This window comes from Amphiura filiformis, chromosome 3, assembly GCF_039555335.1.
Source record: "Amphiura filiformis chromosome 3, Afil_fr2py, whole genome shotgun sequence".
NCBI lineage: Eukaryota > Metazoa > Echinodermata > Ophiuroidea > Amphilepidida > Amphiuridae > Amphiura > Amphiura filiformis.
Window position 1 is genome coordinate 55,074,151 of NC_092630.1, and position 26,397 is coordinate 55,100,547.

General features: G+C 35.8%; 2 protein-coding genes across 2 annotated transcripts in view; one reads left to right on the top strand and one right to left on the bottom strand.

Moving 5' to 3' along the window:
- LOC140148765 (protein FAM53A-like) overlaps positions 1–26,397 on the bottom strand; it is a 181,785-nt gene that overhangs the window by 107,093 nt on the left and 48,295 nt on the right.
- On the top strand, positions 5,992–14,076 carry LOC140148764 (uncharacterized). Its single transcript, XM_072170819.1, has 3 exons — positions 5,992–5,999; positions 8,538–9,495; positions 12,219–14,076. Exons 1-3 carry the CDS (start codon positions 5,992–5,994, stop codon positions 12,417–12,419), a joined length of 1,167 nt encoding a protein of 388 aa, XP_072026920.1. The 3' UTR covers positions 12,420–14,076.

A 26,397-nucleotide genomic window follows, 5' to 3' on the forward strand; every position in this document is an offset into this window, starting at 1 on the left:
AATTTCTTTGCCATTTCCATTTGCTTGTCTACATAAACTGAAGGTGACAAATGAATGACATTTGTTCAAAATCAACCGTGTGCATCAATGTAAATTTATGAAAAGTAGGCCTAGCCACAAGGTGCACACACTCTCTCTGTGTCAGGTGGCGCTGTGTAGCGCTGCTGTGGTCTTCACAAGAGTACGCCATCTCACTCGATCTGATGCCAAGTGCGTTGCACCTTGCATTCCCTGGTTAGAAACCAGCTTCACGTCATTAGTCCAAGATGTTGGTGGGCGCCCTCTTCCTCGTTGCCTTCCATAGCCCCTTGCAAAATCTGTTTTTCTACACCTCCATGTTTCCTGACAATATGGCCAAAGTACTTCAGCTTTCTCTCCATTATGCCGCTTCTGATGGTTAGACTAGTACCAATCTTGTCGAGGATCCAGGAATTTGTTCTCCTGTCTTTCCATGTCACTCGTAGAAGCCTCCTGTGACACCACATCTCAAAAGCATCTACTCTTTTCCTATCATTCTTGGTCATAGCCCAAGACTCGCATCCATAAGTGGCAATGGAAAACACAGTTGCACGCAAGTAGGCGTACCTTGAGGTCAATGGATAGGCCTCTGCTTTTCCATATGCTTGACATGCCCTGCACAGTTGTCCTTGCAATAGCCAGTCTTCTCTTAATTTCAGTTGTGCTGTCACCACTGTTGTTAATCATTGAACCCAGATATTCAAATTGCTTCACCTCCTCAATCTGCTGTCCATCTATCACAAACTCATCACTTTTCCGCTCTCTGTCTACAACCATTATTTTTGTCTTCTTTGTGTTCAGGAGAAGGTGTTTTTCTTCGCTGGCCTCTTTGATGCGCTTCAAAAGATCAATCAGCTCTACTCTGCTGCTACAAATAAGAGTGGTATCATCGGCGTACCTCAGGTTAGTAATTCTTGTACCGCCAAACTTCACTCCACCTTCAAACCCCTCCAAAGCTGTTCTCATTATGTCTTCAGAGTAGATGTTAAATAGGTTTGGTGATAGCACACAGCCCTGTCGTAAGCCTCTTCCAATCTTGAACCAATCTGTGTCTCCACTACTTGTTCTGACTGCCGATTCTTGGTCTTCATATAAGCAGCTGATCAGATCCACAAGATGACTTGGGAAACCCATCTTTTCATAGTTTCCCACATCTGAGGGTGGCTAACACAGTCAAAAGCTTTACTGTAATCTATGAAGCACATGTAAAGAGGAAGTCTATGCTCTCTGCATTTCTCAATCACATTCCTGATATTGACAATTTGGTCCCTAGTACCCCTTCCTTCACGAAATCCTGCCTGCTCATCAGCTATTTCTTGATCCATTTTGTACTTCATTCTCTTGATGATGATCTTCAGAAGCACTTTACTTGCATGACAAATCAGGCTGATGGTCCGGTGATTGGCACACTCTTTCAAATTTCCCTTCTTTGGCAGTGGAATAAATACTGCCCTGCACCAGTCTCTCGGCCATTTCTTCTTTTTCCAGATGATACCACATAGACGCCACATTAGGTCTATCCCTTCTTTCCCAGTTGCCTTCCACAACTCAGAAGCTACATTATCAATGCCAGGTGACTTAGCATTTTTCATTTGTTCCATGGCAAGCTCAACTTCAGATCTCAATGGTAGAAAATGTAATGCTTTGTAAATACTATCATTGGCCATCCGCATCATAACTAGACAATGTCGCCACACAAAATGCTTGAATTTTGGCTCAGTGAAATACCATCCAATCAAAACAGGGGTAACCAATAAAATACGCTTTTTAAGGCATGCTGGAACTAAGAAAATAATGTTTTCATGGCAGTAAAATTAATTTTGGCATGGCAAAATTGTTTACTCATGCTGCTACCAAATTCTCGTCTAGTTATGACGCTGATGGCCAATGATAAAGTACCTGCAATGTCCTTAATAGAACTTGATACCTTATAAACATGAGCACATCAAAGTTATTTTACATAGATTCTCGTCAATCAGCATTGTAATCTTTCCTTTATGATTCGGGGCACTCCGCTGAATAAAGGTCTGTTCATACTATACCGCATTTGCGATGCGTTGCTTTGCGATGCCGATATATCGATTACTTTTTGCCGCAACTCAACGCAACTCGTTGCATTTCCAAGTTAAAATGTATAACTTAAATGCGATATCACAAATGCAGTAGTTTGCAGTATGATGCAAAGTACCGCATCACAAAGCAACGTATCACAAATGCGGTAGTAGTATGAACGGACCTTAAGAGTTGAGTTTAAGCTACACCTAAGGTTTCCTCAGAGCTTATGAACACATTCCCTTCATAAGGAAGCATACCCCTGAAGTATGAAAACTTAAAATATAAATGTATACAATTCTGTGCCTTTAAGGGGGCACTACACCCCTCGATAAATTTGTGTCTATTTTTGCATTTTTCTCAAAAACTAAAAACACACTGGTAACAAAAGTTATGTATATTATAGGGGCAAGGAATCCAATTACTACACTGGAATTTCAGTGTCCCACGACAAGCGGTTTGTTATTTATGATAAGAAATAAGGTACCGCTAGGATGTACCTCATTTCCTGTCATATATACTGAACCACTTGTCTTGAATCACTGAAATTTCAGTGTATTAATTGGATTCCTTGCCCCAATAATATACATAACTTTTGTTACCAGTGTGTTATTATTTTTTGAGAAAAATGCAAAAATAGTCAAAAATTTACCACAGGGGTGTAGTACCCCCTTAATTCTGTACAAATGCAATAAATCCAGTACAGTGGTACTATCAGATTCATGTCACAGTATCACACAATCCAATTTTTCAATACTAATACAAAACTTATTTATTTGCTTTGTTATAAGTTTCAATGATCATCTAATTCCTCTTATCTCCCCATACATTCATCAGTAATTGTTTTCATGACAATCAGTATATTAAAACAATGACTAGGGAAATAACCCGAGTTACAGACTCTCAGTTTCATCCGTGTTTCGCTTTGATTATAATTATTATTGTTAAGGCAGATCATGAGGCATTTGCTTGAATTCAGGAAATGCACTGGTCATCTATCTATCTATACTAATAAAATAATAAGCGGTCTCTATCTGTCTGTCTATCTATCTGTCTGTCTATCTATCTGTCTGTCCGGCTATACGTTTGCCGTGCTTCTCGACGCATCGCGCTGAAATTTCGCATATAGATAGGTATCGGGAAAAGCATGTTGGCCATGTGGTTTTGAAGGTCATCGGAGGTCAAGGTCAAAGGTCAAAATTTCAAACTTTGTCCGATCGGGCCCAAACTTGGTGGGTGGAATCCTTGATAGGAGGGGGATATAATGCGCGAAATAAAATCGAGGTCAACCGAGGTCAAAGGTCATTACGGAGGGGTCAAATTTCAAACTTTGTCCGATCGGGCTCAAACTTGGTGGGTCGAAACCTTCGTATGAGGGGAGCATGAAAAACATTATATGGAGGTCATCCGAGGTCAAAGGTCATGGATTTCAAACTTTGTCCTATCGGGTTCAAACTTGGTGGGTGCAATCATTGATACGAGGGAATATATGCTAAAATAAAATTGAGGTAAACCGAGGTCAAAGGTCATGTAGGGGCTAAATTTCAACTTTGCCCTATTGGCCTTAAACTTGATAGGTGGAATCCTTTGTATGACTGAGGGAGCATGAAAAAATTGCACCAAGGTCATCCGAGTTCAAAGGTCATCTGGGGTCAAACAGTATCGCTATCATGCCAGTGCTCTCACAGCATCTGGGCTCTCACAGCCGCAGGTGCACTAGTACTAATAAAATAATAAGCGGTCTCTATCTGTCTGTCTGTCTATCTATCTGTCTATCTGTCTGTCCGGCTATGCATTTCGCCGTGCTTCGACGCATCGCGTTGAAATTTCGCATATAGATAGGTATCGGGAAAAGCATGTTGGTCATGTGGTTTTGAAGGTCATCAGAGGTCAAGGTCAAAGGTCACAATTTCAAACTTTGTCCGATCGGGCCCAAACTTGGTTGGTGGAATCCTTGATAGGAGGGGAATATAATGCGCGAAATAAAATCGAGGTCAAAGGTCATTACGGAGGGGTCAAATTTCAAACTTTGTCCGATCGGGCTCAAACTTGGTGGGTCGAAACCTTCGTATGAGGGGAGCATGAAAAACATTATATGGAGGTCATCCGAGGTCAAAGGTCAAAGGTCATGGATTTCAAACTTTGTCCTATCGGGTTCAAACTTGGTGGGTGCAATCCTTGATATGAGGGGAATATATGCATAAAACAAAATTGAGGTCAACTGAGGTCAAAGGTCATGTAGGGGCTAAATTGAAACTTTGCCCTGTTGGGCTTAAACTTGATAGGTGGAATCCTTCAGATGACTGAGGGAGCATGAAAAAATTGCACCAAGGTCATCCGAGTTCAAAGGTCCTCTGGGGTCAAACAGTATCGCTATCGTGCCAGTGCTCTCACAGCATCTGGGCTCTCACAGCCGCAGGTGCACTAGTACTACTAAAATAATAGCCGGTCTCTGTCTATCTGTCTGTCTGTCTGTCTGTCCGGTATGCGTTCCGCCGTGCTTGACGCATCGAGCGAAATTTCGGATATGGATAGGTGACGGAAAAGCAAGTTAACCGGTGAGGTTTTCAAGGGCCCCTCGAGGTCAAAGGTCATCTAGGGGGGAAAATACCCCAACTGGATAGCAAAAGCAGCAGCAAGTGGATACAAAGATGTGTAATGGGCAACTCTGGACAAGTTTCATTCAGCTTTTGGCTACATGCCCAATTTGAAATGCACTGTAAATGTCTACCCAGAATGCATTGCTGCAAATATGCTATATAGTGTCTTCCCAGCATTCATTGCTGAAAATGATTTCTTTAAGCGCCCCTACCCCAATAAGCGCCACATACCCCAATAAGTGCCCACATACCCCCTAATAGCTAAAGGGCTATTACAGCAACAGGCGCACTAGTGTTTTATACAAATTGAGAAAGGCAAAGTTGCAAAGTACACTGAGCAAAATATCTTTTGTTTGAAGCAAATAAGACATACGGTTTTCATACTTCATCAAAATATATTCTTTGCATCTTATTGTTTTTATCGATATTCAATATACAATTATACATACATAATTAATGAGCCAGAATGACTGAAAATGCTCATGGATATGAAATTTTTTGGTAATATTTTGCCAAACATTTGCATAATTAGCATTTATGCAAATTAGTTAATTAATTTTGCAAATTAGAACTGCTAGACAATATAATACATTACAAACACTTCAAACAAGTTTCAACACAAAATTGTGCAAAATAAAGTACCCTGAACATTTGTGCAATGGTATTTGGCAAAATATTGGCAAAAATACACATGCATGAGCTTTTTCAGCCATTTTAGCTCTCTATTGATCAAACCAGTTAGATAAAAGAAAATTAAAATGAATGAATCACAAAAACTTGGATGTCCGATTTGCTTCGAAGAAGTCGAATATTGATGAATATATTTTGCCCTACGCAATTAATCTGTTAAAAAATTCTTCGAACATTTTCAAAATGCCCCATGATCCACCTTAATCTCAATCTGCCTTTGCATGTATCCATGGAAGTACTTCCACAGTAAAACACATTTATATAAACATGTTCCAGTACATTAACTTAACATGGGGTTTAATCATGCACCAGACATATCAAAACAATGGCACAAAATCCAGCCCCTGGAACATGTTTTCACTCTCTGTTGAAGGTTCTGGGCCAAATTGTCAATATTGTTGTCTCAATGGTTAACTAATGTGATCTTGAACTCAATAGAATTGGCAAGTCAATCATGTGTGATCCCAAGACAGTCAGCCGGCAGGTCGCGCTGTGCAAGCTCTGGATGTCAAATTTCTAATATGATGGCGCTATTCATTTTGCGAGTACCGGAAAATCCCGAGGATTTCCGATGTTCGCACTCAGCTATCCGAGCTAAAACGAAGTGTCTTCGTGTCAAACCTGGACCAAGATGGCGTGGTAAGTAGAAAAACATTTCTTTCGCTTCAATTTGATACCAAATTTGTGTACTTTTACGTAATACTTGTGGTAGTTTGTGGCGGTTGAAAATACGGTATGAAAATTCTCTTTTTCGCGTAGATAGCCAGCAGAAATGCTGGGCCTGACCCTATGCATTAAAATTACGGAAAACTGTGCACTGTATAGGTGAGTTGAAAGTGCAAGCTTTCGATTGATACCAAATTCGTCAGGGTTCATAAAAGTTTTGACATCAAGTGGAGGGTTAGAAAATCAACCAATTTGCACCGATCTTCGGTAAAATTCGGGCGTAAGCTTACTTTAATGACGTGTTTACTATGAAATTACTATGACAAATTGGTACCGGTATGCGAGAAATTTGTGATTGTCGTGCAATGCAAAACCATGACATGACCAGTCAGTGAGATGCAGCACATGCATGAGCACTGAGCTGACATTACATTATTGACAATATAATATTAATTCAGTGATGTTTAATGACGGAATGTTGCTATTTGTAGTATTTCTACCGTATGTAACATCAGGGAATTATTGTCATGATTGTATCATGGCTATAGCTATACATGTACACGTACACAGTCACAGTGTCAGTGACACATACTTGAGATTTGTGCAGTGAGTTGGATTAAGGGGGTTTCGGCGACATGCAACGATGCCTTTCGTACACCCTCCAACCGCCAAGTGAATTATGGGGGGGGGGGTGCATTTTTCAGTAGCTGCCTGTTGCCCAAAAAGTACTTGCATGCTTGAGATTTGTGCAGCGAGTAGGATTAAGGGGGTGTCGGTGACATGCAACAATGCCTTTCATACACCCCCCCCCCAACCGCCAAGTTGCGGGGGGGGGGGGGCCGTGCATTTTTCAGTAGCTGCCCAAAGTACTTGCATGCTTGAGATTTGTGCAGCGAGTCGGATAAGGGGGTGTCAGTGACATGCAACGATGCCTTTCGTTATTCGTACACCATCAACCGCCAACTGAATTATGGGGGGGGGGGGGCATTTTTTTGCTGGTTGAATTCTATAGTAATTTCATCTGCAGAATCTTATGGCATGATGGTTTATTTATTAAATCATAACATTATGCCTTGGGAAAAATAATTATCAAGCACGAATCACATGGTTTTATTTAAAACTCATATTGACCATAAAAATGCATAAAAACAGTCGGCTCTCAACACGCGATGCAGACCTCGAAATACCAAGGGCCCTTAGGCCCCTGAAAATCAGTGAGGGCCCTCAAAAGATACATTCGGCGGGCCCAAATGGCCCACAAAAAAAATTACTACTTTTCTCATTTTTTTGTGGGGTTCATAGGTTCAAATATGGGCCCTCAAACATTTTACAAATGGCCCTCAGAAATTCTGGCTTATTTTGAGGCCTGACGCGATGTCAAAATTCACGTGCCGAAATGACGTAATGATTAATTGTGCTGAATTGTTGTCAACTTTCATTGTTTTACTGGGACGACGTCATTGCATTCGATAATTTCGGAGCCCAGGAATTTTGTATATCGCGTGTTGAGAGAGACGGATATTTTTATTCAGTTTCGTTGCCCAGTGGCCTTGAAAATGAGTGCCCCAAAGAATTGGAGGCCCTTCCCCTGATCAATGGAATTATGGGGACGGGACCCTGGGGCATGTATTTTAAAGCAGGTTAAAACGGGAGGAGTGGGAATCAAATTTTGTACAAATTCTGGGGCACCTATTGTTTCGGTACATGGTTCAAAAACAGAAAATATTTGGGTTTTAAAATGAGTTGACCTGGAAATTTGGCGAGTTTATACGTACGTACAACAAATGTTAAGGGTGTAAGTTTTAGGCATGTCGGTCAGGTCTGGAGGGTTTTTTTTTCTTTCGTTTTTTTTTTCTTGTCGCCTTGGGGCCTATAAATTACAATGGACATTCAATTTCAAGTTGAGTTGTAAATTGGAATAGTTTTATTGAGTCCTACCGGTAGGCCTACATGTATGTAATAATGTCTTCCATTGACACTAGTGGGTTTTTTTTTTTTTTTTTTTTGATACTCAACTCCCTGTTTCTTTTGTGACGTATTAAAATATATACACTATAATACAAAAATGCAAGAACACATGCTACAAGTTGAAGTTACATATGTATGTTGATTGGTTTATTGATTCAAACTGACATCAACACATTGTTACAATGTACATTCAAATTTTAGTAATGAAATTGCCAGTTTGCCTCCTGTAGTCACTCAGGGTTCACTTTACTTTGGATCCAATATATTGTACTGTAAAAGTGGAAATTTTTTGCGCTACATTTATTTTTGCATTCCAAGCTGCTACTGCGAAAATAACAATGCGCGAATATATTCCTTTTGTGTATAGGTCAATGTAAGGAAACTTTAATCACAAATTTAAAAACAAGAGAAACAGTTCAAAATTGGCAAGCAAAGCGCAAAAATTTCCACTTTTGACTGGGCAGACTTGCTGAATGAAACCGTTTTTTCAATGTCTTCATGACTTTAATCTTATACATGTTTTTGTGTACTATTTTCCAACAGGGTGTCGCCCCATCATCAAGAAGTCCCAGACACATTTGTATATGGAGATTCGTTAACCAGATTTCTACAGACTGATTTGGATTTCTATTCAAATAGATATCTTGTATTTCCAAAGCCTGGAGCAACTGTTACATCTATTAGGAAGTTTATTGAATCTCAAAAACCATTATTTCCACTGCCAGAAAATGTCATCTTACATGTAGGAACTAATAGCCTTTCAAATTGCGGACTACTGACAACATTTCGTCGCCATTTTCGAGATTTAGTAAGAACAGTCAAACTCAAGTTTCCATCAGCGAATATTTTTGTGTCCGCGGTGCTGGTAAGAGGTGACTTCGATGTTCGAAGCTACAATTACATGTTGAGCAATTTGTGCTCAGAGGAAGGACTCAAGTTTATCAGTAGTGGGGTTCGGGAATGCGATTTGGCAACAGACAATCTGCACTTGAAGTACCGTGGGTACCTTTGCCTGGCTGAAGACATTAATCTGGCAGTGACCAGATACAGGTCACCGTCTGCATATCCATCATGCATGGTACCGCCTTTGCGGAAATATGTGAAGCCAAAGAAGGTAAAAAAGGAACAGAAAGAAGAAGCGGAAACCAAGAAAGATGATGAAACAAAGGTCAATGAGAAGTCTGAAAAGGTGCGTAAGGAAAAGAGGCGTGCTTTCAGAACCCCAGGACGGCGTAAAATAAAGCCAATGCGTGTTTTCGGCGGTGTCGGCTATTTTCAGATGGGTTTTTCTCTCATGTCTGCACCACTAGACATCGCACCAGCAACACCTATCCCAGTGATGATAGCTGTGCAACCTTCTTCACCTGTGTGCAGACCTTCAAAGATGAAGCTACCAGTGTCAACAGGATCTGTATACGTAGAGAGAAAGAAGAAAGGAAAGAAGAAGAAGAAAAGGAACAAGCGTATCAAGAAGCGAAGACGTAGGCAGAGAAGACAGCAGGTGAGCATTATGATATATGAAATTTAAAGCTACATGTATAAATTAAGGCCGCTAAGAATACGCGATTTTGGAGGCCAAAAATTGGGAAAAAATCTTTTTAAAAAAAATTATAAAAATTGAGAATTTTTTTTTTTTTTTTGCTTTTTAATTTTTTTTCTGCGGATTTGTAGAGTATCTTGACCTAACATAAGTGCTGCTGTCATTAACAAAAATCACGATTGTTTTTTTCTTAAAGAATCTAAGAAAAAAAAATTAAAAATTTTCCGATTTTTAAATTTTTTTTAGCTGATTTGTAGCGTCTCTGGACTTCATTCACATCATGTAATTGGGAAAAAATCTTTAAAAATCAATAAAAAATCTAAAAATAAAAATAAAAAAAAAAAAATTATAAAAATTGAGAATTTTTTTTTTTTTTTACTTTTTACTTTTTTTTTTGCGGATTTGTTGAGTATCTTGACCTAACATAAGTGCTGTTGTCATTAACAAAAATTAAGTCACATTTTTTTTTTAACTAAGAAAAAATTAATAAAAATTTTTGTGATTTTTAATTTTTTTTTTGCTGATTTGTAGATTCCTGGACTTCATTCACATCATTTAAATTTGGAAAAAATCTTTAAAATAAAATAGAAAAATTGGAAAAAAATCATGTAAAAGGAAAAAATCAATAAAAAATCTAAAAATTAAAAAAAATTTTTTTTTTTTTTTACTTTTTAATTTTTTTTTGCGGATTTGTAGAGTATCTTGACCTAACATAAGTGCTGTGGTCATAAACAAAAATTAAAAGTCACATTTTTTTTTTAATCCAAGAAAAAAATAATAAAAATTTTTATGATTTTTAATTTTTTTTTTTTTTTGCTGATTTGTAGATTACCTGGACTTCATTCACATCATTTAAATTTGGAAAAAATCTTTAAAATAAAATAGAAAAATTGGGAAAAAATCAATAAAAAATTATTAAAAAAAAACAAATTATAAAAATTGAGAATTTTTTTTTTTTTTTTTTACTTTTTTTTTTTTTGGATTTGTTGAGTATCTTGACCTAACATAAGTGCTGTTGTCATTAACAAAAATTAAGTCACATTTTTTTTTAACTAAGAAAAAAAAAAAAAAATTGTGATTTTTAATTTTTTTTTTTTGCTGATTTGTAGATTCCCTGGACTTCATTCACATCATTTAAATTTGGAAAAAATCTTTAAAATAAAATAGAAAAATTGGAAAAAATCATGTAATTGGGAAAAATCAATAAAAAATCAAAAAAAAAAATTTTTTTTTACTTTCTAATTTTTTTTTTATGGATTTGTAGAGTATCTTGACCTAACATAAGTGCTGTTGTCATAAACAAAAATTAAAAGTCACATTTTTTTTTTAATTCAAAAAAAAAAAATAATAAAAATTTAATTTTTTTTTTTTTGCTGATTTGTAGATTCCCTGGACTTCATTCACATCATTTAAATTTGGAAAAAATCTTTAAAATAAAATAGAAAAATTGGGAAAAAATCAATAAAAAATCTAAAAATTTTAAAAAAAAAACAATTATAAAAATTGAGAATTTTTTTTTATTTTTTACTTTTTACTTTTTTTTTTGCGGATTTGTAGAGTATTTTGACCTAACATAAGTGCTGTTGTCATTAACAAAAAATTAAGTCACATTTTTTTTTAACTAAGAAAAAAAATAATACAATTTTTTGTGATTTTTAATTTTTTTTTTTTGCTGATTTGTAGATTCCCTGGACTTCATTCACATCATTTAAATTTGGAAAAAATCTTTAAAATAAAATAGAAAAATTGGAAAAAATCTATAAAAAATCATTTAATTGGGAAAAAAACAATAAAAAATCTAAAAATTTAAAAATTTTTTTTTTTTTTACTTTGTAATTTTTTTTTGCGGATTTGTAGAGTATCTTGACCTAACATAAGTGCTGTTGTCATTAACAAAAATTAAAAGTCACATTTTTTTTAATCTAAGAAAAAAAATAATAAAAAATTTTTAGGTTTTTTATTTTTTTATTTTTTTGCTGATTTGTAGATTCCCTGGACTTCATTCACATCATTTAAATTTGGAAAAAAATCTTTAAAATAAAATAGAAAAATTGGAAAAAAATCTATAAAAAAATCATGTAATTGGGAAAAAATCAATTTTACTTTTTAATTTTTTTTTGCGAATTTGTAGAGTATCTTGACCTAACATAAGTGCTGATTTGTAGATTCCTGGACTTCATTCACATCATTTAAATCGCCGATTTTTTCTGCATTCGTTTTTTGTCAAATCGTGGGATTTTACAAACGCGCGCGCAAGCTTTGAGACGAACCTCTTTTTTTTTTGGCCTAATTGGGAAAAAATCTTAAAATTGTTTTTTTTAATTGGGAAAAAATAAAAATCTTTAAAAATTTTTTTTTTTTTTTTTGCTTTTTAAATTTTTTTTTTTTTTTTTGTAGAGTATCTTGACCTAACGTAAATGCTGCTGTCATAAACAAAAATTAAAAATCACCATTTTTTAATGTTTGCGATTTTTAAATTGTTCATATTTTTGCGTGGAACTTTACAACCCACCGTAGATGTGATTCCTGCCACACGCAGAACATATTAACATAACTTGTTAAAAAACCTTAATTTTATTATCATGGTTGCTGAATTCAACACCGTATAAACCTAACATAAAAATCCTATTGTGTACCTTTAATTCTAATGCAAAATATGTTAATTATTTTCTTCTACCATACAGTGTGATCCAGCAGTCATTCACCAGATCATCCAGCTAAGTAACTTGGGTATTAACCGGAAAGAAGACATTGCCACAAGTACATGTACCACTGAAGAGACAGACATCCTCTGGTGGTTATATACAACAGAAGAAGCTACCATGTCACAGATCAACACGATGGAAAACGAAGTAATTGTCATTGATGTTCCGTCACTGGGGTGAACAAAGGTGGTGAGTCACAACAGGTCGACTCACCTGATCAATCGCACCTTAGACGATCCCCCCGTAAACATATATGCTCCACTCCAACAAAGAGGAAAGAATTACATGATGAATTACAAGTGCGCAGATCCCCAAGGCAACATTTTTCATCTATAAAATCTTCAACTTCAGTACAGACAAGCCCCAGTAAAAGGAGAAGAACAAAAGCCCCAATCAAATCAACAGCAACTAAACCTAAAAAGCCTTGTAAAACTTGCCAACAAACTCATTGTGGTCCTTGTTATATTTGTAAAAATAAGCCAAGCACAAATTACTATCATTTAAAAACAACTAAGGTAAACACCCAAGTCTATAACAATATCAAAAAATATCATCCATTGATGTCTGATACAGATAGCTATTGTGATACATGTCGATGTAGGTTAAGAAAAGAAAATTTCCAACCTCCTTCCCGGGTAAAACCACGACCCAAGTGTTTTTTGAGCTTTTGTGACAACATTTCAGAGGTTGAAACACCCATTGCCTCAAATGATATTTTTAACAGTTGCTTTCCTTTGCATGGTGTAGCAGGGCAATCGCCTGTAGGTCATATTGATTTGTGTCGTACACATTACAATACTTTGCATTCTCATAAAATTAAGAAAACATGTGGGGTGTGTTTATGTAACATTAGGTCAAATAATAAGTATTACTTGTGTTCTGAAGATCGTTTAGAATTTATATCATGTAAAGCTTTATTAATAAATGCCAATGTAACTGTAGACAAAGATAGGATCCTTTGTTCATCATGCTATCAGTTCATATTTGCCACTAGAAATGCAAAACACATTGATGATCTCTTGCATAAATTTGAAAAACCGATTTCTATTAAACCAGATAATGGACCTGATTTTATGCGTGAAAAAACGCTTTTGCAAATATGTGCCAATTTGTGTAACCTGTTCAAAAATGACAATGCTTGTTTACTGATGAATGTATATAATGAATATGTTTCAAAATTGAAAGGAAATTGTAGTGAATCTGAAGGTGAAATAAACCCTGTTGGAAAAAAGAAGTTTTTGTCAGAGTTAATGGCCAGGTTTGAAAATCTTTTAGAAATACATGTTACAAAATCCACAAAGCAAGGTACTCTGTTGATGTACACAAAATCTGATTTAAGAACAGTTCTTCACAAGTTACTCTACAAATGCAGTGTTAAGAAATATTCAGCTGATGATACAAATGATATTGAGAGTGATTCTGAAAGTATGCATATTAGCTTTGATGATGAAAAATCTACACTTTACTGTGCTGCTTTAGATCTGAATAGACGTTTATTGGCTCAAGGTAAATTATTGTGCCAACATTTCAAAGAAAATCCATTTGAATTAAGAGCCTTGGATTTCGATAAACTTGTAAATAAAATTGACTGTCACTTGTGGAATGCTATGTTCTTGATTACCTCAAACGACACAGAGAAAAAGGAAGTAAAACATGATTTTGACATGGATATACTTACCAAACTTCCTATGGGAGAAGATGATTTGAAGGCAGATCACAACAGGAAGAGATTTTTAAGGCGTATGATAGCCATTTTAAATTTACAATTCGTTCTCAATGACGAATATAGTTATCCATTGCAAATAATACATGCTGATATTTTGAAAAGATTTTCAAATTCAACCCGCTTGGTCTCCATATTCAATAGGGGTGGGATCTGTGTCTCAAATGAAACTCTTGAAAGGTATTTGGACATGATTGCTGTGGATAAAGGCAAACAGAAGTTAAAAAGTATCCATCAAAATGCTTTCACAGTTGTAAGTATTGATAACATAGATTGCCTTAATCCATATGCAATTATGTCATCAAGTGGCAAAGAGAGAAGTTGGCATGGTACGTCAGTGATGGCGCAACAACCGAAGGGGGAAAAGGAATTGCTGTATCCAACTGAAATTTTGTCAAATATGGAGCGCTTCACACCTGTTAAAATTTATGGTGATGGAAGATGCTTTTACAGGTGTATAGCAGTTCACAGTACATCACGTTTAAGAAATTCCCCACGAAATTGCTTTGGCATTCCAGGAGAAGGAATTTGCTATCAATTGAGACAATGCTGGCTGATCAAATTCAAAGTGCTATCACTTTTCAATTAGAAACACATATGGAGGCTTTGTGTAATTTGTCAGAACAGACTCGCTCTTTCTATTTAGAAAAAGATTCCGGTCAATTTTATGAAAATTTCAAACATTGTATTGGGGATACTCGAGCACCCGGAAAATATGCATGTACCTTGCAAATAATAACAGCGTCATTTTGTATGAAAAATACTATACATGTTTACCAAGTGATTGATTCGGATTATAAATTAGTTGAAATATTTGCAAATGGTTGCTTCCCAGATTCAAAGCCAGTCTGTCTTCTCAACACGCCTGATACAGATGGAAAAGCGGTCACTTTGATCTTCTTTTAGATAGTGATCTTTTGAAGAAGAGATGATTTCATTAGAATCTTCATGTTCAGATGTGTTTAATAAATGGGCAGATTGCAATACAAAACACACAGATGCTTTTTTTGACTTTGAAGATACATTATCAACTCACTTTGATCCAACTGCCAAAGTCAAAATTAAGAGTTCAAAAAAAAGCAATCGTCGATTGTCCAAAGTCAATCGAGGTTTGGATTTTTCCAGTAAGAACTCTTCGGTTTGTAAAGAACCTCTTTTTAAGACATTCTTACCAAGTAAGATCAAGCTAAATCTATTTCATCGATCACATGTAGAGGAAATTGCTACTGCAAATTTACTGTGTAGGCTATTTATTTATATATTGGAACGATACACAATAATTGATAGAGATCTATCTATTAATATGCCGTCCATAAAGTGCAAATTTGCAGCAGAAGATCAAAAAACTAAACCTCCATCAGGAAAATCAACTTTTGTATTCTTAGAAATTCGCAATGAGAAGGCAGACTGTACTGATACTATCAAAAAAGTGTTAAATGAGTTGCATAGTACTTTTGGTGTTTCAAAATTAATCAATCATCTGATAATTATAGGGGATCTAAAAACATTTGAATACATTATGAAAGTGAAATATGAGAAAGGCCGATCCATGGACTGGGTAATTCCATATGTAGGTGACTGGCATGTATTGAAAAACTTTCAATCTATCATAATGAAAGTGTTTTGGGATGCGGGGTTGAAAGAACTTGCTAAGGTTGTACATAAAGGGGCATCTGTTTCTAATATTCGTTCTTGTCAAAATTTTAGACATACACACAGATTCATTCTGCAAGTCTATGAAGCAATATACTTATATCAGATCAAGAGTTTTTTAACATGCAGGCAGGCTTCCGATACAAGTGGAGATTCAACATGCCCTCTATCGAATGATGACATCTCGGCCATTCTTGTTGATGTTGTTTCAAATTTATCAAATGCCAATCGAGATTTTTCAAATATAGACAGTTTCTTAAAAAGTCAAACTGAAATGGAAAAGAAATTAATGCCAAGTTTGTGGAATGAGTACATGAATTGGTGTAAAGTCATGTCTTCCCGTTATCAAACTTTCGCATTTTGGGACCGATTTTTGAAAAATGATGTTTTTTCATATATTCAGTTATTTCTTGCCATAAGAACTGGTCAGTGGAATTGGCGACAAGCTGCTATCAAAAACATGTGCTCACTCTTTCATGCTTTTGACCATCAAAATCATTCTCGGTGGCTTCCAATTCATCTCGGTCAAATGTTCGCCCTACCTGAACATGTTTTGCTTCACTTTCAGAACAGTGCATTTGTTTCAAATATCAGGGGGATTGACTATTCTTGTGTTGCCTTTGATGAAGCACATGAGATGCTTATCAACAGAATGGTTAAGAAAATTATTGTAAGGCATACTCCCCAGAATATAGGATTAATCGCATCAACCCTTGAGTACCAGGCAGAAATGGTTGAAAATTATTGTAAGCAAGTTCTACCAACCTCCAATAATCTCACACAAAGAGATTTTTCTGTGTCTATTATTCAGGTGGAACATGCCAACATTGTTTTGTATTACAAAAATGTTCGAATCTCACATGTTCCAAAATATTGTGTCACCTGACCTAAAACATGCCTTTTTCCAAAATGAAGTAACCCCAGCTATTTCATATGATCTCATGAATTATCATGAAATTGGACACAAGTCATTCATGGACTTCATCGCAACAAGAATCATTAAAGATTCTAGTGTCTCAAAAGCTCCTATCAGAAAGAAGAGATTAAAGACTTTTGTACCAAAGAAGAAACCCAGCCGCACACATGCATATTTGGAAAAAGACAAAAAATGATCACAAAATGTTACAAAAGAATGATTACAGCATTAAGAACAGGTCAAAATATCCCGCACATCAATCAACCACAATTTTTGGAAACGCCGCGTGCCATATGCAATGAAAAAGGGTTACCTAGAAAAGGTAGAAAGAGCACAGTATATAATATTTTCCAAACTAAATATTCAGAGAAAGAAATTCTTTCTGAAACAATCTCCTATCAGAGAGGTCATATTTGTTTGGTAGCTGAAGGAATGAACATAATATATCTTGCTCCTGAAGAAGGACTCAAAACCTTTAAGGAATATGCTTTGTACATTGTTAGGCATGTTATTCTTCCATTTTACAAAGATGGTTATATTGATGTGCTAGTCTTGTTTGACCAAGCAGGAACTCAGGGTCGATCCCCAAAGTTATTTGAGCAAAGACGACGCGATGGTGATAATACAGGTGTGGATGATCTTGAATATTTGGAAATTGGTGATGAGACGCCACTCCCCAAACAGTGGGGTTCATTTTTGAAAATTCGTATGAATAAGCATCTCTTGTGCACCTATTTGGCTGACACCTTCCCAAGTATTGTTCAACCTATTCTTAAAAATGGTTTGGTTTATATAAATGTATTTATAGTATCTGGAGGTTTTCATCACATTCTTAAAAGGCAGAATCCTGTTATAACCAAATGTGTCACTGTTGATGGCATTTTTCCATATGCTCTACAAACGAATCATGAGGAGTCGGACACTCAAATTTGGCTTCATGTTCAAGACACAAAATGTCCAACTGTTCATGTAAGATCACTTGATAGAGATATTGGCATGTTAGGAATTGCACTTTTCCATAGATTCCAAAATAAGCAAGTGTACATAGAATACCAGCAGAAGCCATCTAAATACTTAAACTTGAACTTACTGGTTGATTGTTTTCAACATGACCCTGATCTTGCTGGACCCATTCCAAATATCATAAGTATCTGCAACATAATTCAAACTGTATATATATGTTCTGGTTGTGATTTTGTATCTTCCTTCTATGGACAATCCAAGTCAAAGTTTTATGATGTTCTTTTCCAATATGGAAATTTTATTAATGCCACAGGAGGGCAAAATGGCTTAATTGAAGGCAGTCTTGAAGAAACTGATAGAGAACATTGGGAAAATGGACTCTTGTCGTTTTATCGTTTAGTTGGCTCGGTTTATTTTAAATCCAAAAGAGCCAGTTTATATATGTATGACACACCAGAACAACTTTTTAAAGCATTTGGTGGAGATGGCATCTCTATTTCTGAACAACATTCATTATTTTTAAATGAAATAAGGCAAGCCACCTGGGAAGGCACTTATGAGGATGAATTGCTACCCTCAGATGATGCGCTTAAATTTCATTGGAAAAGATCATGTTGGGTTTCAAATGTTTGGGGAAAGGCATATGAATCTAATTTCAGGTACCCAAATATCCTAGAATATGGTTGGATCGAGGATGAAGATGGTATTCATGTTGAATGGGCTTCTGATGCAAATGTGCAACAGATACGTCAGAATGTCACCTTTCTTACAAGAGGCTGTGGTTGTAAGAAAGGATGCAAGAATCGAAAATGTAAATGCAAGTTTGCTGGTTCCTTTTGTGGACCTGGATGCACTTGCATCAATTGTGAGAATGTTCCACAACCTCAGGCAAGTGATGCAACAGCCTCAGGCAACCTCAATGAAATGTCTGATGATCTCAGTTCCTCTGAAGATGAATCTGGTTCTGATTCAGAAGTAGGAACTGCAGGCACAATTTTATTCTCATCTGATATTGAGGATGACCATGATGACTAAGGGAAGAAACCAAAAGATCAATGACGTCCTATAAAGGAAACTAGTTTCGTTTAGGGGGGAGGGGTAAAAATACTTGATTACGTTTGAAAAAAACATCGGTCTGAAGAATGTTTAATTATTATTACGGTATTAGTCAAAATTTTCAACATTTCTTTATTACGCTTCTGGCAGGGAGGAGGGGTTGGCTGAGAAACGAAACTAGTTACGCTTATAGGATGTCATCGATCTTTTGGTTTGTTCCCTAACTGTGATACATTTATGTAAAATGGTCTTGTTTCAGTATTGCCTTTATGCCAGTAAAAAGGCAATATTTTTCCAGTTTTTCATGACCCAGTACTTTTTTATTGCAAATTATCATTGACAAGTAATTCTTGTATTTCTTGCCTGCAAGAGGAGCAAAATATTTAAAATGCTGCACTATAATAGTCCGTCAACTCAGAGGTACAATGCAAATAGATCTCGGAAACTGGAGGTATGAGAATAATTATTTCGCTGCAATGCATGTGTAAACGCACGCCAAATGCTGCGCGATTTGTACTTGTTGAGCCCATTATGTTCTTTATGTGTCACATACTGCGTGTGTGTGACGCAAAGCATTGACTCCAGATGCCACAGATTTGATTTGTTCTTCAAAGTGGACAAACTGTAGATGTCACTATGTTTCACATCAAAGTTTCTTTTGAAACTGTTGTGGCCACTGAAGTAAAGTATTTTTGTAATTAACTGATGTGTGTATGTGTAATAAGTAATACCGTATTCTTTACATTAACCGCCCAGGGCGCTTTACAGTCATTTTGGGTGGGCGCTTATTTTTTATATTGTTTACATATTAATTACATATGTAAAAAATGGTCCAGAATATGGACTTTTGTGTGTTGATGGTTCTGTGATCGATACACGAGTAGTTGCATGCATGGATCCTGCACATATTGATATAGGGTCATGTGTAGTAAAGTCGCTGAGTGGGCGCTTATGGAGGTATGGGCGGTTAATGGAACGAATACGGTACATGTTATATGGAAAAACAGTGGCACGATCGACAGGAATTATAAATAAATAAAACTTTTCACCAGGTCCGCTGTCACAAATAATGAAGACAAGCAGAAAAAAGTGATCCCACCCGGGAATCGAACCCAGAACCTCGGGTTTGTAAACCCGAGGTTCTGGGTTTGATTCCCAGGCAGGATCACTTTTTCTCTGTGTCTCCCGTTATTATTTGCGATGACGGATGTGGTGAAAAATTGTATTTAGTATGTTGTTCAGCCAACTGATGATGGTTTAAGCAAAAAACTTGTGGTGCTTTCATTGCAAACTATTGTATTATTCAACTAACTGATACTGGTCCAACAAAAAACCTTATGGTGCTTTCATTGCAACTTTTTGTAATTATGAAAAGTAAATTATATTGTAATTTTTATTGTAAACTTTGCAGCTGTTGTTGTTAAACCATATTAAGTGCTTTCATATTTGAACTGAAGAGACAAGTTCAGTTGTGTGTGCTAACAGTAATTGACAAATCATGTTAACATCCTGAGATTATTAAATGTATTAAATGTAGTTTTTAAATAGTGGTAACAGTACAACTTCACTGCAATGAGTATATAGTGTTCAACAAATTCCTTCAGTGGTGTCCGACTGCTCCTTTTGATTCATGTATAAAGAACTAGGTCACAAGTTGCTAAGCTTGATCGGTGAATAAGGTACCGATTTGATGATGAATTGCAGTTAACCAATCAAAACCCCACTTCCATGTTAACACTAGTCCTACTTGCAGATGTAGTACTGGTATAGTATGTAAATATAATGTAAATACAGTATCTTAGTTTTGCTAGGGTGTCCAAACAACAGCTCATTTGAAACTCAGGCCAAAAAATAGTGTCTCAGAGCTGCCATGCACATTGGGTTTTTTTAAAACTTTTTGTTAACAAATTAGTCAAATTATTTCAGCATTTTGCTTAGTTGATTGAGGGGGGGGGAGGTGGGTCTCAATTTTTTGCAAGCTCTGAGACTTACTCTTTTTGTTGGCCTAAAGAACTCATTACCTTGCCAAAGTATTTGTCTTTCTCATATATCTTTTACATTTTTATATTTATTATTCGGTGTCTATATTTATACTCTGTACATACATGTATGTTTAACTTTATATTTTGATATTGTCAGTTCTCAGTATTTCCAAATAAAAAACAGTAATAAGAGAAACTGAAAGTTAATATGTGTCAGTGTATTTACTTTGTTGTCTTTATTTCTGAAAAAAAGTTTTTGTATTGAAAAAACAACTTATTATTACATTGTGCATCCCTAATATTAAATAATTAAAAAAATATATAAAATAAATATTACTAAAAAATTACTTGGAAATGTAATGGCGCATCCCTAATACAGTAATGAAAGAAAGAGAAATAAATTCAATGCGACTTCCCTTTACAGGGAATTTTTGTTTTATGGCTCAACCAATCACACGCCGTTATTCAGCCGACGCCCACTCAGTGCCCCTGACCCCGTGACCTTACTGCATGGAAAACGGCCGGGCGTAATTTTAACCGAGGTCTGAAATCACCTGTGCCAATATTTTTGCTGGGTTTGACCGTTTACAATTATAATTTCTTTCGTCTTTAGTATATTTATGTGTAAAACCTTTCACAGTTTACTGATATGAAAGGATAATAGGGTTTGTCGCATATAAAGTACAAAAAATTGTTATTTAGTTCGACCAAGTTTGTACATTTTAAAATTAAAAATGGTCGCTTTTAAAATACAATGAAACTACACTTTTTTTTCAATCTTTCTCAAAATTAAACTAACAGAGAGCAGTATTAGACTTCATTCTATCCAAAAACCACGTGAAATGACATTTTTTTATGCAAGTTTTTACAAGATTCAAAGATATTCCCAGACCCGTAATGTGTTTACATTGCGTAGTCAGAGCCGGTCCCGGGGTCACTGCAGTGAGTGGAACTCAGAAAACGAACGCTGCGTGCGTGACCTGCCGGCTGACTGAAGAAGATTACGCCCTCCAGATTGTGCCTTTTTTTCTGGGAGTTCATTAAGACCCATTAATACACAACTTTTTGAAGACCCCTATTGCTTTCTGCAAGTTCAGAATTTCAGCTCTGCAATGTTGTTGTAAGTTTTCAACTCAGTGATCACTTCTCGATCTCGTGAATTAAGCCAGTCTCAATCAGATCACAATGAGAATAATTCCATTCTACAATTACAAATCAGTTCCCCAAATTGTTTCCCCTTTAGTTCCAAATCCAAATTTGTTTAATTTTTATTCTAAATCAGAATCAGTTGAACCCTAGGAAATCTTTTTTCACAATTTACCCATTAAAATCAAACTTGAGAGTGCACCCAGTTAACAGAGGTTTTGAATAATCTTTCTCGATTTCACAGCTCGGGAGCATTTTTACTACCCTTATAGCTCCACATTATTGTAAACTTTTCTATTCCATTTTGGTGGGGTTTTTTTGTATTTTGTTGTAATCTTTTTTAACTTTTTTAAACTACCTTGTTTATCAGGGGTGCACCTATTGTAAGGCAGGATTTCAGAACTGCAATTTTGTCTTGTGTACTTCATAGTTTGAGTGATTAGCCTTAATAAATGACTTTGCAAATTGGCTGTTTATCAATTTCTTTATCCGTCTGTCATTTGTACCCTTTGGGATGATAGAATCCACAGCTTGTCACCCACAACTCCACAGCATGTCACCCTTTTGTGATTCTGTGTCCAAATGCTGCAATTATATAGTACTTAACTGCAAATGCAGGGGCGTATCCAGCTACCCAGAGTTCGGAGTGCACCTGGGGGGTTTTGAATAGCTAAAATGTGCCCAAAGTAGGCCAATTTTACAGGATTATTAAAAAAAAACTGGGATTATTCAAAAAACTCTTGGATACGCGCGCATCCCTCCGCAACCCCTTGATATGCCCCTGAAATGCAATGAACTTCAGACTTCAGTATATTATATAATTCCAATAGACAGCGGTGGCTACATAATAATAAAATGACATATTTTCGATAAGGCTGTTTGATTAGAAACATTATGGCACAGGTCAATGACTGATTTCTGTGTACATTCGTAATATTTGATTCTGATAAGCATGTTTACACATTGTAGAAATGAGACTTTCTAGCACGATTTCAATTTCTGATCTACCGAATATTAAAAATGTTGTCACATTAATGTGATCATGCTACCGATCAAAAGAAACCAATATCAATTCTGTTGACATTGTTACTTTTCAGCAAAAATGCCTGTGCTAAATACAGACACCAATGAAGAGAACTTATATAACATTAAAAATGTTAACAAAAACTGAAACAAAATTTTTAAAAATCAAAACAAAAATGATAATTCACTCGAAACTTCAAAATACAAATAACTGTTTGCAATGAAATGCCTAAATATGACCATTTAATATTCGTAACCACTCTTATGTAACATACACCCTCTGCTTGCAGCTTTCCACTAGAGAAGATATCTTATCTTACACTTCCCATAATGCATTTCTCCCATTTCAATTTTCTGTACCAATTTGCTACCTATTGCAACGTCGGTAAAGTGATAAAAACTACCTCATTGAACAGAGTACATCCAGATCTTACAAAATATGTTTATTTCTTGACTATCGACCCATGTTTAGCTAGTTTATTCTCAAGATGAAACAAATGGAACATGTACAATTGTGATAGTAGTTTCATTTGATGTAGTGATGTGATGTATAATGTTGCACAGGATTCTGGGAAGGGTAAGGTATCTTCTCTGGCAACCCACACAGTTGACATTTCAGTCCTTGATTTTTTACATTTCTCTTGTGAGAAAGCAATATCTTTTGTCACCTTTCATTTTTCTGAGTGAGCATTGCTCAATGGGATTCAAGTTCATGATCATCTGTCCACTCATCTGGGTCATTTATGACATGTTTGTTTACAAAGCAAAACATTTTTTGTGTTATGCAATGAGAACTATTCAGTTCAAATGCATGATATGTCAACATCAAAATTCTTTCTTTTTAAATTTCTGGTTTCAAACCACAGTATATTGACAATGGAAATGAAACTGACTATAAAACATTTCTAGTCAATGTTAACAACTTTTGTCCAACTAAACTGCCAAATGTAAACACCACTATACCTGGTCTTTTGGGCGGATCTTTTTTTGTTCTTCTTTCCATTGCTAGGGAATATTTTAATTAAGTTATTAATCCATGAAAGTTTTGAAGTATATAATTTATTATAGTTGCACAACTTAAATTGTGTAAAACATAATTTGACAATAATACATGCACAACTTTTTAAATTTTATAAAACATAATAATTTGACAATGTTTCTGCTTGTTGCATCATGAAGTAGCATTTCATAATCATTACCTCATTTGCAATCCCTGGGAATCTAGGGTGCCGGAAACACAACCAATGCCACAAAGGTTGCAAAAGGTGCAATCAAATACCAAATATAATATTTGGATTCATTCAGAACATACTTCCAAGTTTTGTAATTATAGAAGAATATCAAACGAAATGTACTTTATAATATAATATTAATATAAACAAGTAGACCGTGTACTTAAATATGATACCCATCAATGAATGAATATTTAGACTTCATCCAAATATTGATGTACAAGATGATACTCACCAGTGTTTGCTTAGAGGCTGTATGTCACAATTTTGGCCCCCTGACAATTAGATTTAGTGCACACAAATGTGTAATTCTATATTACAATTAGTGATTTGAATAATTTTTCAGCCAAAATTAGCACACTCAATGTCCAGAGAGAGTCACTGTCACTGATACCAAAACCATATTGATGCACTTTAAAACAATAAGAAGATGAACAGAAAATTACTTTCTACATAAATGGGAGGGGGGGGGCTATTATATTATTCCAAAAAACAAATTACGGCAAATGAACAGTAAGAAAAAAGCAGAATCTTGGATTACTTCTCGTACTTCATATAAGAAACCACTGACGTTCCTTCCATTCTCATATTGATATGAGTCATAAGCTTCCCAACTAATGTGATATATAGGAACCCTCCAGGTAAGAACAACTACCATGAGTGTGCAATCAAGTTGCCGACACAGAACAGATCGTGACATCTCAAACTTATTTGAAGATCAATAGCGTCTAGTCTACTTTCTACAAATGTTATCAATAACATATATCACTTAAAGATGAGCAAGTATGATAATTACATTTTCTAGATCACATATCTTTCAGTTGGGCATGGCTATGACCCAGATACATTGTAAACATATTACAGTTAATTTAATGTTTCTGGAACTTCATATTAATGGTGGGCACTTCGAGAGGATGTGGAACCAATAGTGCATACAAAAATATATGTATGTGTGTAACGAATCTGTGCTTGCCCCTGGGGGTGAGGTGCAGTGGGGTGGTGCCTGTGTATGTTTTTGCTGACAAATGAGGACATATACACATGACATTTCACATTCAAATCATGAAGAACCAGGGAAGGGGGCATACTCGGTTTCATCTTAAACACATACACACACAAATGGCCGAAAACATCCTTGGTATGTCTATTGAATTCGGACGTCTACGTTTGCATAGTCCTAAACTGTCCATGTTCGGTAGCAAACAAACACACCCTCGTGTGTGAGTGTGGGTGTACATCTAAACATAGACCCTAGAAAGGAATTACAGTCTATGATCTAAAGATACATCATAAGCGGACTTAATCCCAATACATACAGAATTGTTACCAGTGCAACACAAACTATAGACACCTGCTTCATATTCTTAACAGTGTAATTCACCCTACATACAAAACATTAACGGTACTTCTTCAAACAACAATGAAAGACTTAGAAACAAACAACTTAGAGCATCTCATCTTCAAGAATTACATCAAGAATGCATCATCAGGGTCACTAAACTGCTGAAAATTCAATCTAAAATGTGAACTTATAAGTAAGAGGTTAATGGACCCACTTTGGAAATAAGAACAGTATTCACATTCCCCATTATTTATCTTATTGATCGCTTTCCTTTAAACTCCAGCAACTTGCAACCTAACGGACTAAAATTACATGGACAAGAACTTGCAAGTAATTTCAGACAGCTGTTAAAGCTCACATGCTCCCAAACATTTCTTTCCTGATAGTTCCAAAAAGGCTGCCAGTATAATGGCTGCCTCAAAGTATTTTGTTCCTTTTATTTATATACTTTTCACATTATGGAGTGATCCTTCCAGGCCAAAAAGGTTTGATTTTAAGTATGCTCTCCATTCAGGGGCATAACCAAATTTTTCTAGATGCAAAGGGAGAAAGATTGACTTTCAGGGGGAGAAATTTGACAAAAAAGAGAAAAAAAGGTCTAAAATCTAAAATATCACAGCGGCTAGCATCCGGAAGGGAGGAGGCAGGAGGGAGCAAGATGTCCCATAGGGCACAGCTCCCACCTTGGCCACACCCTTACCTCAGTTGCTGCATATTACCTCAAATCTTGAAAGTTATGCAATAAATAGCATGCATTTGATTTAGTTCCAACAAACAACTACTGAACATCCCCCTATAACCCCCTCCCCCTATATCAATTGATATGTTCAGATGTGGAAAAGTTGGTTGAAAAATGATCATGAAAATTCTTCACCCTAATTGGCAATTTAATCCATTGTTGATTTAACATTTAACCTCTTACTGATATTAAATATGACCACATCTTTAAGTCAAAGATGTTGCAAAATGTCACTCCTCTCCTGAAACAGATTAGTATCTTCTGCAGAATTAGTGCTGCTATTATAAAATATCAAGAAAGTGAGTAGGTGGACATGGCGCAAGATTTAATTTCACAGAACTGCACCATTTCAGTTCTGTAACAATTATTTTCCACTCATTACT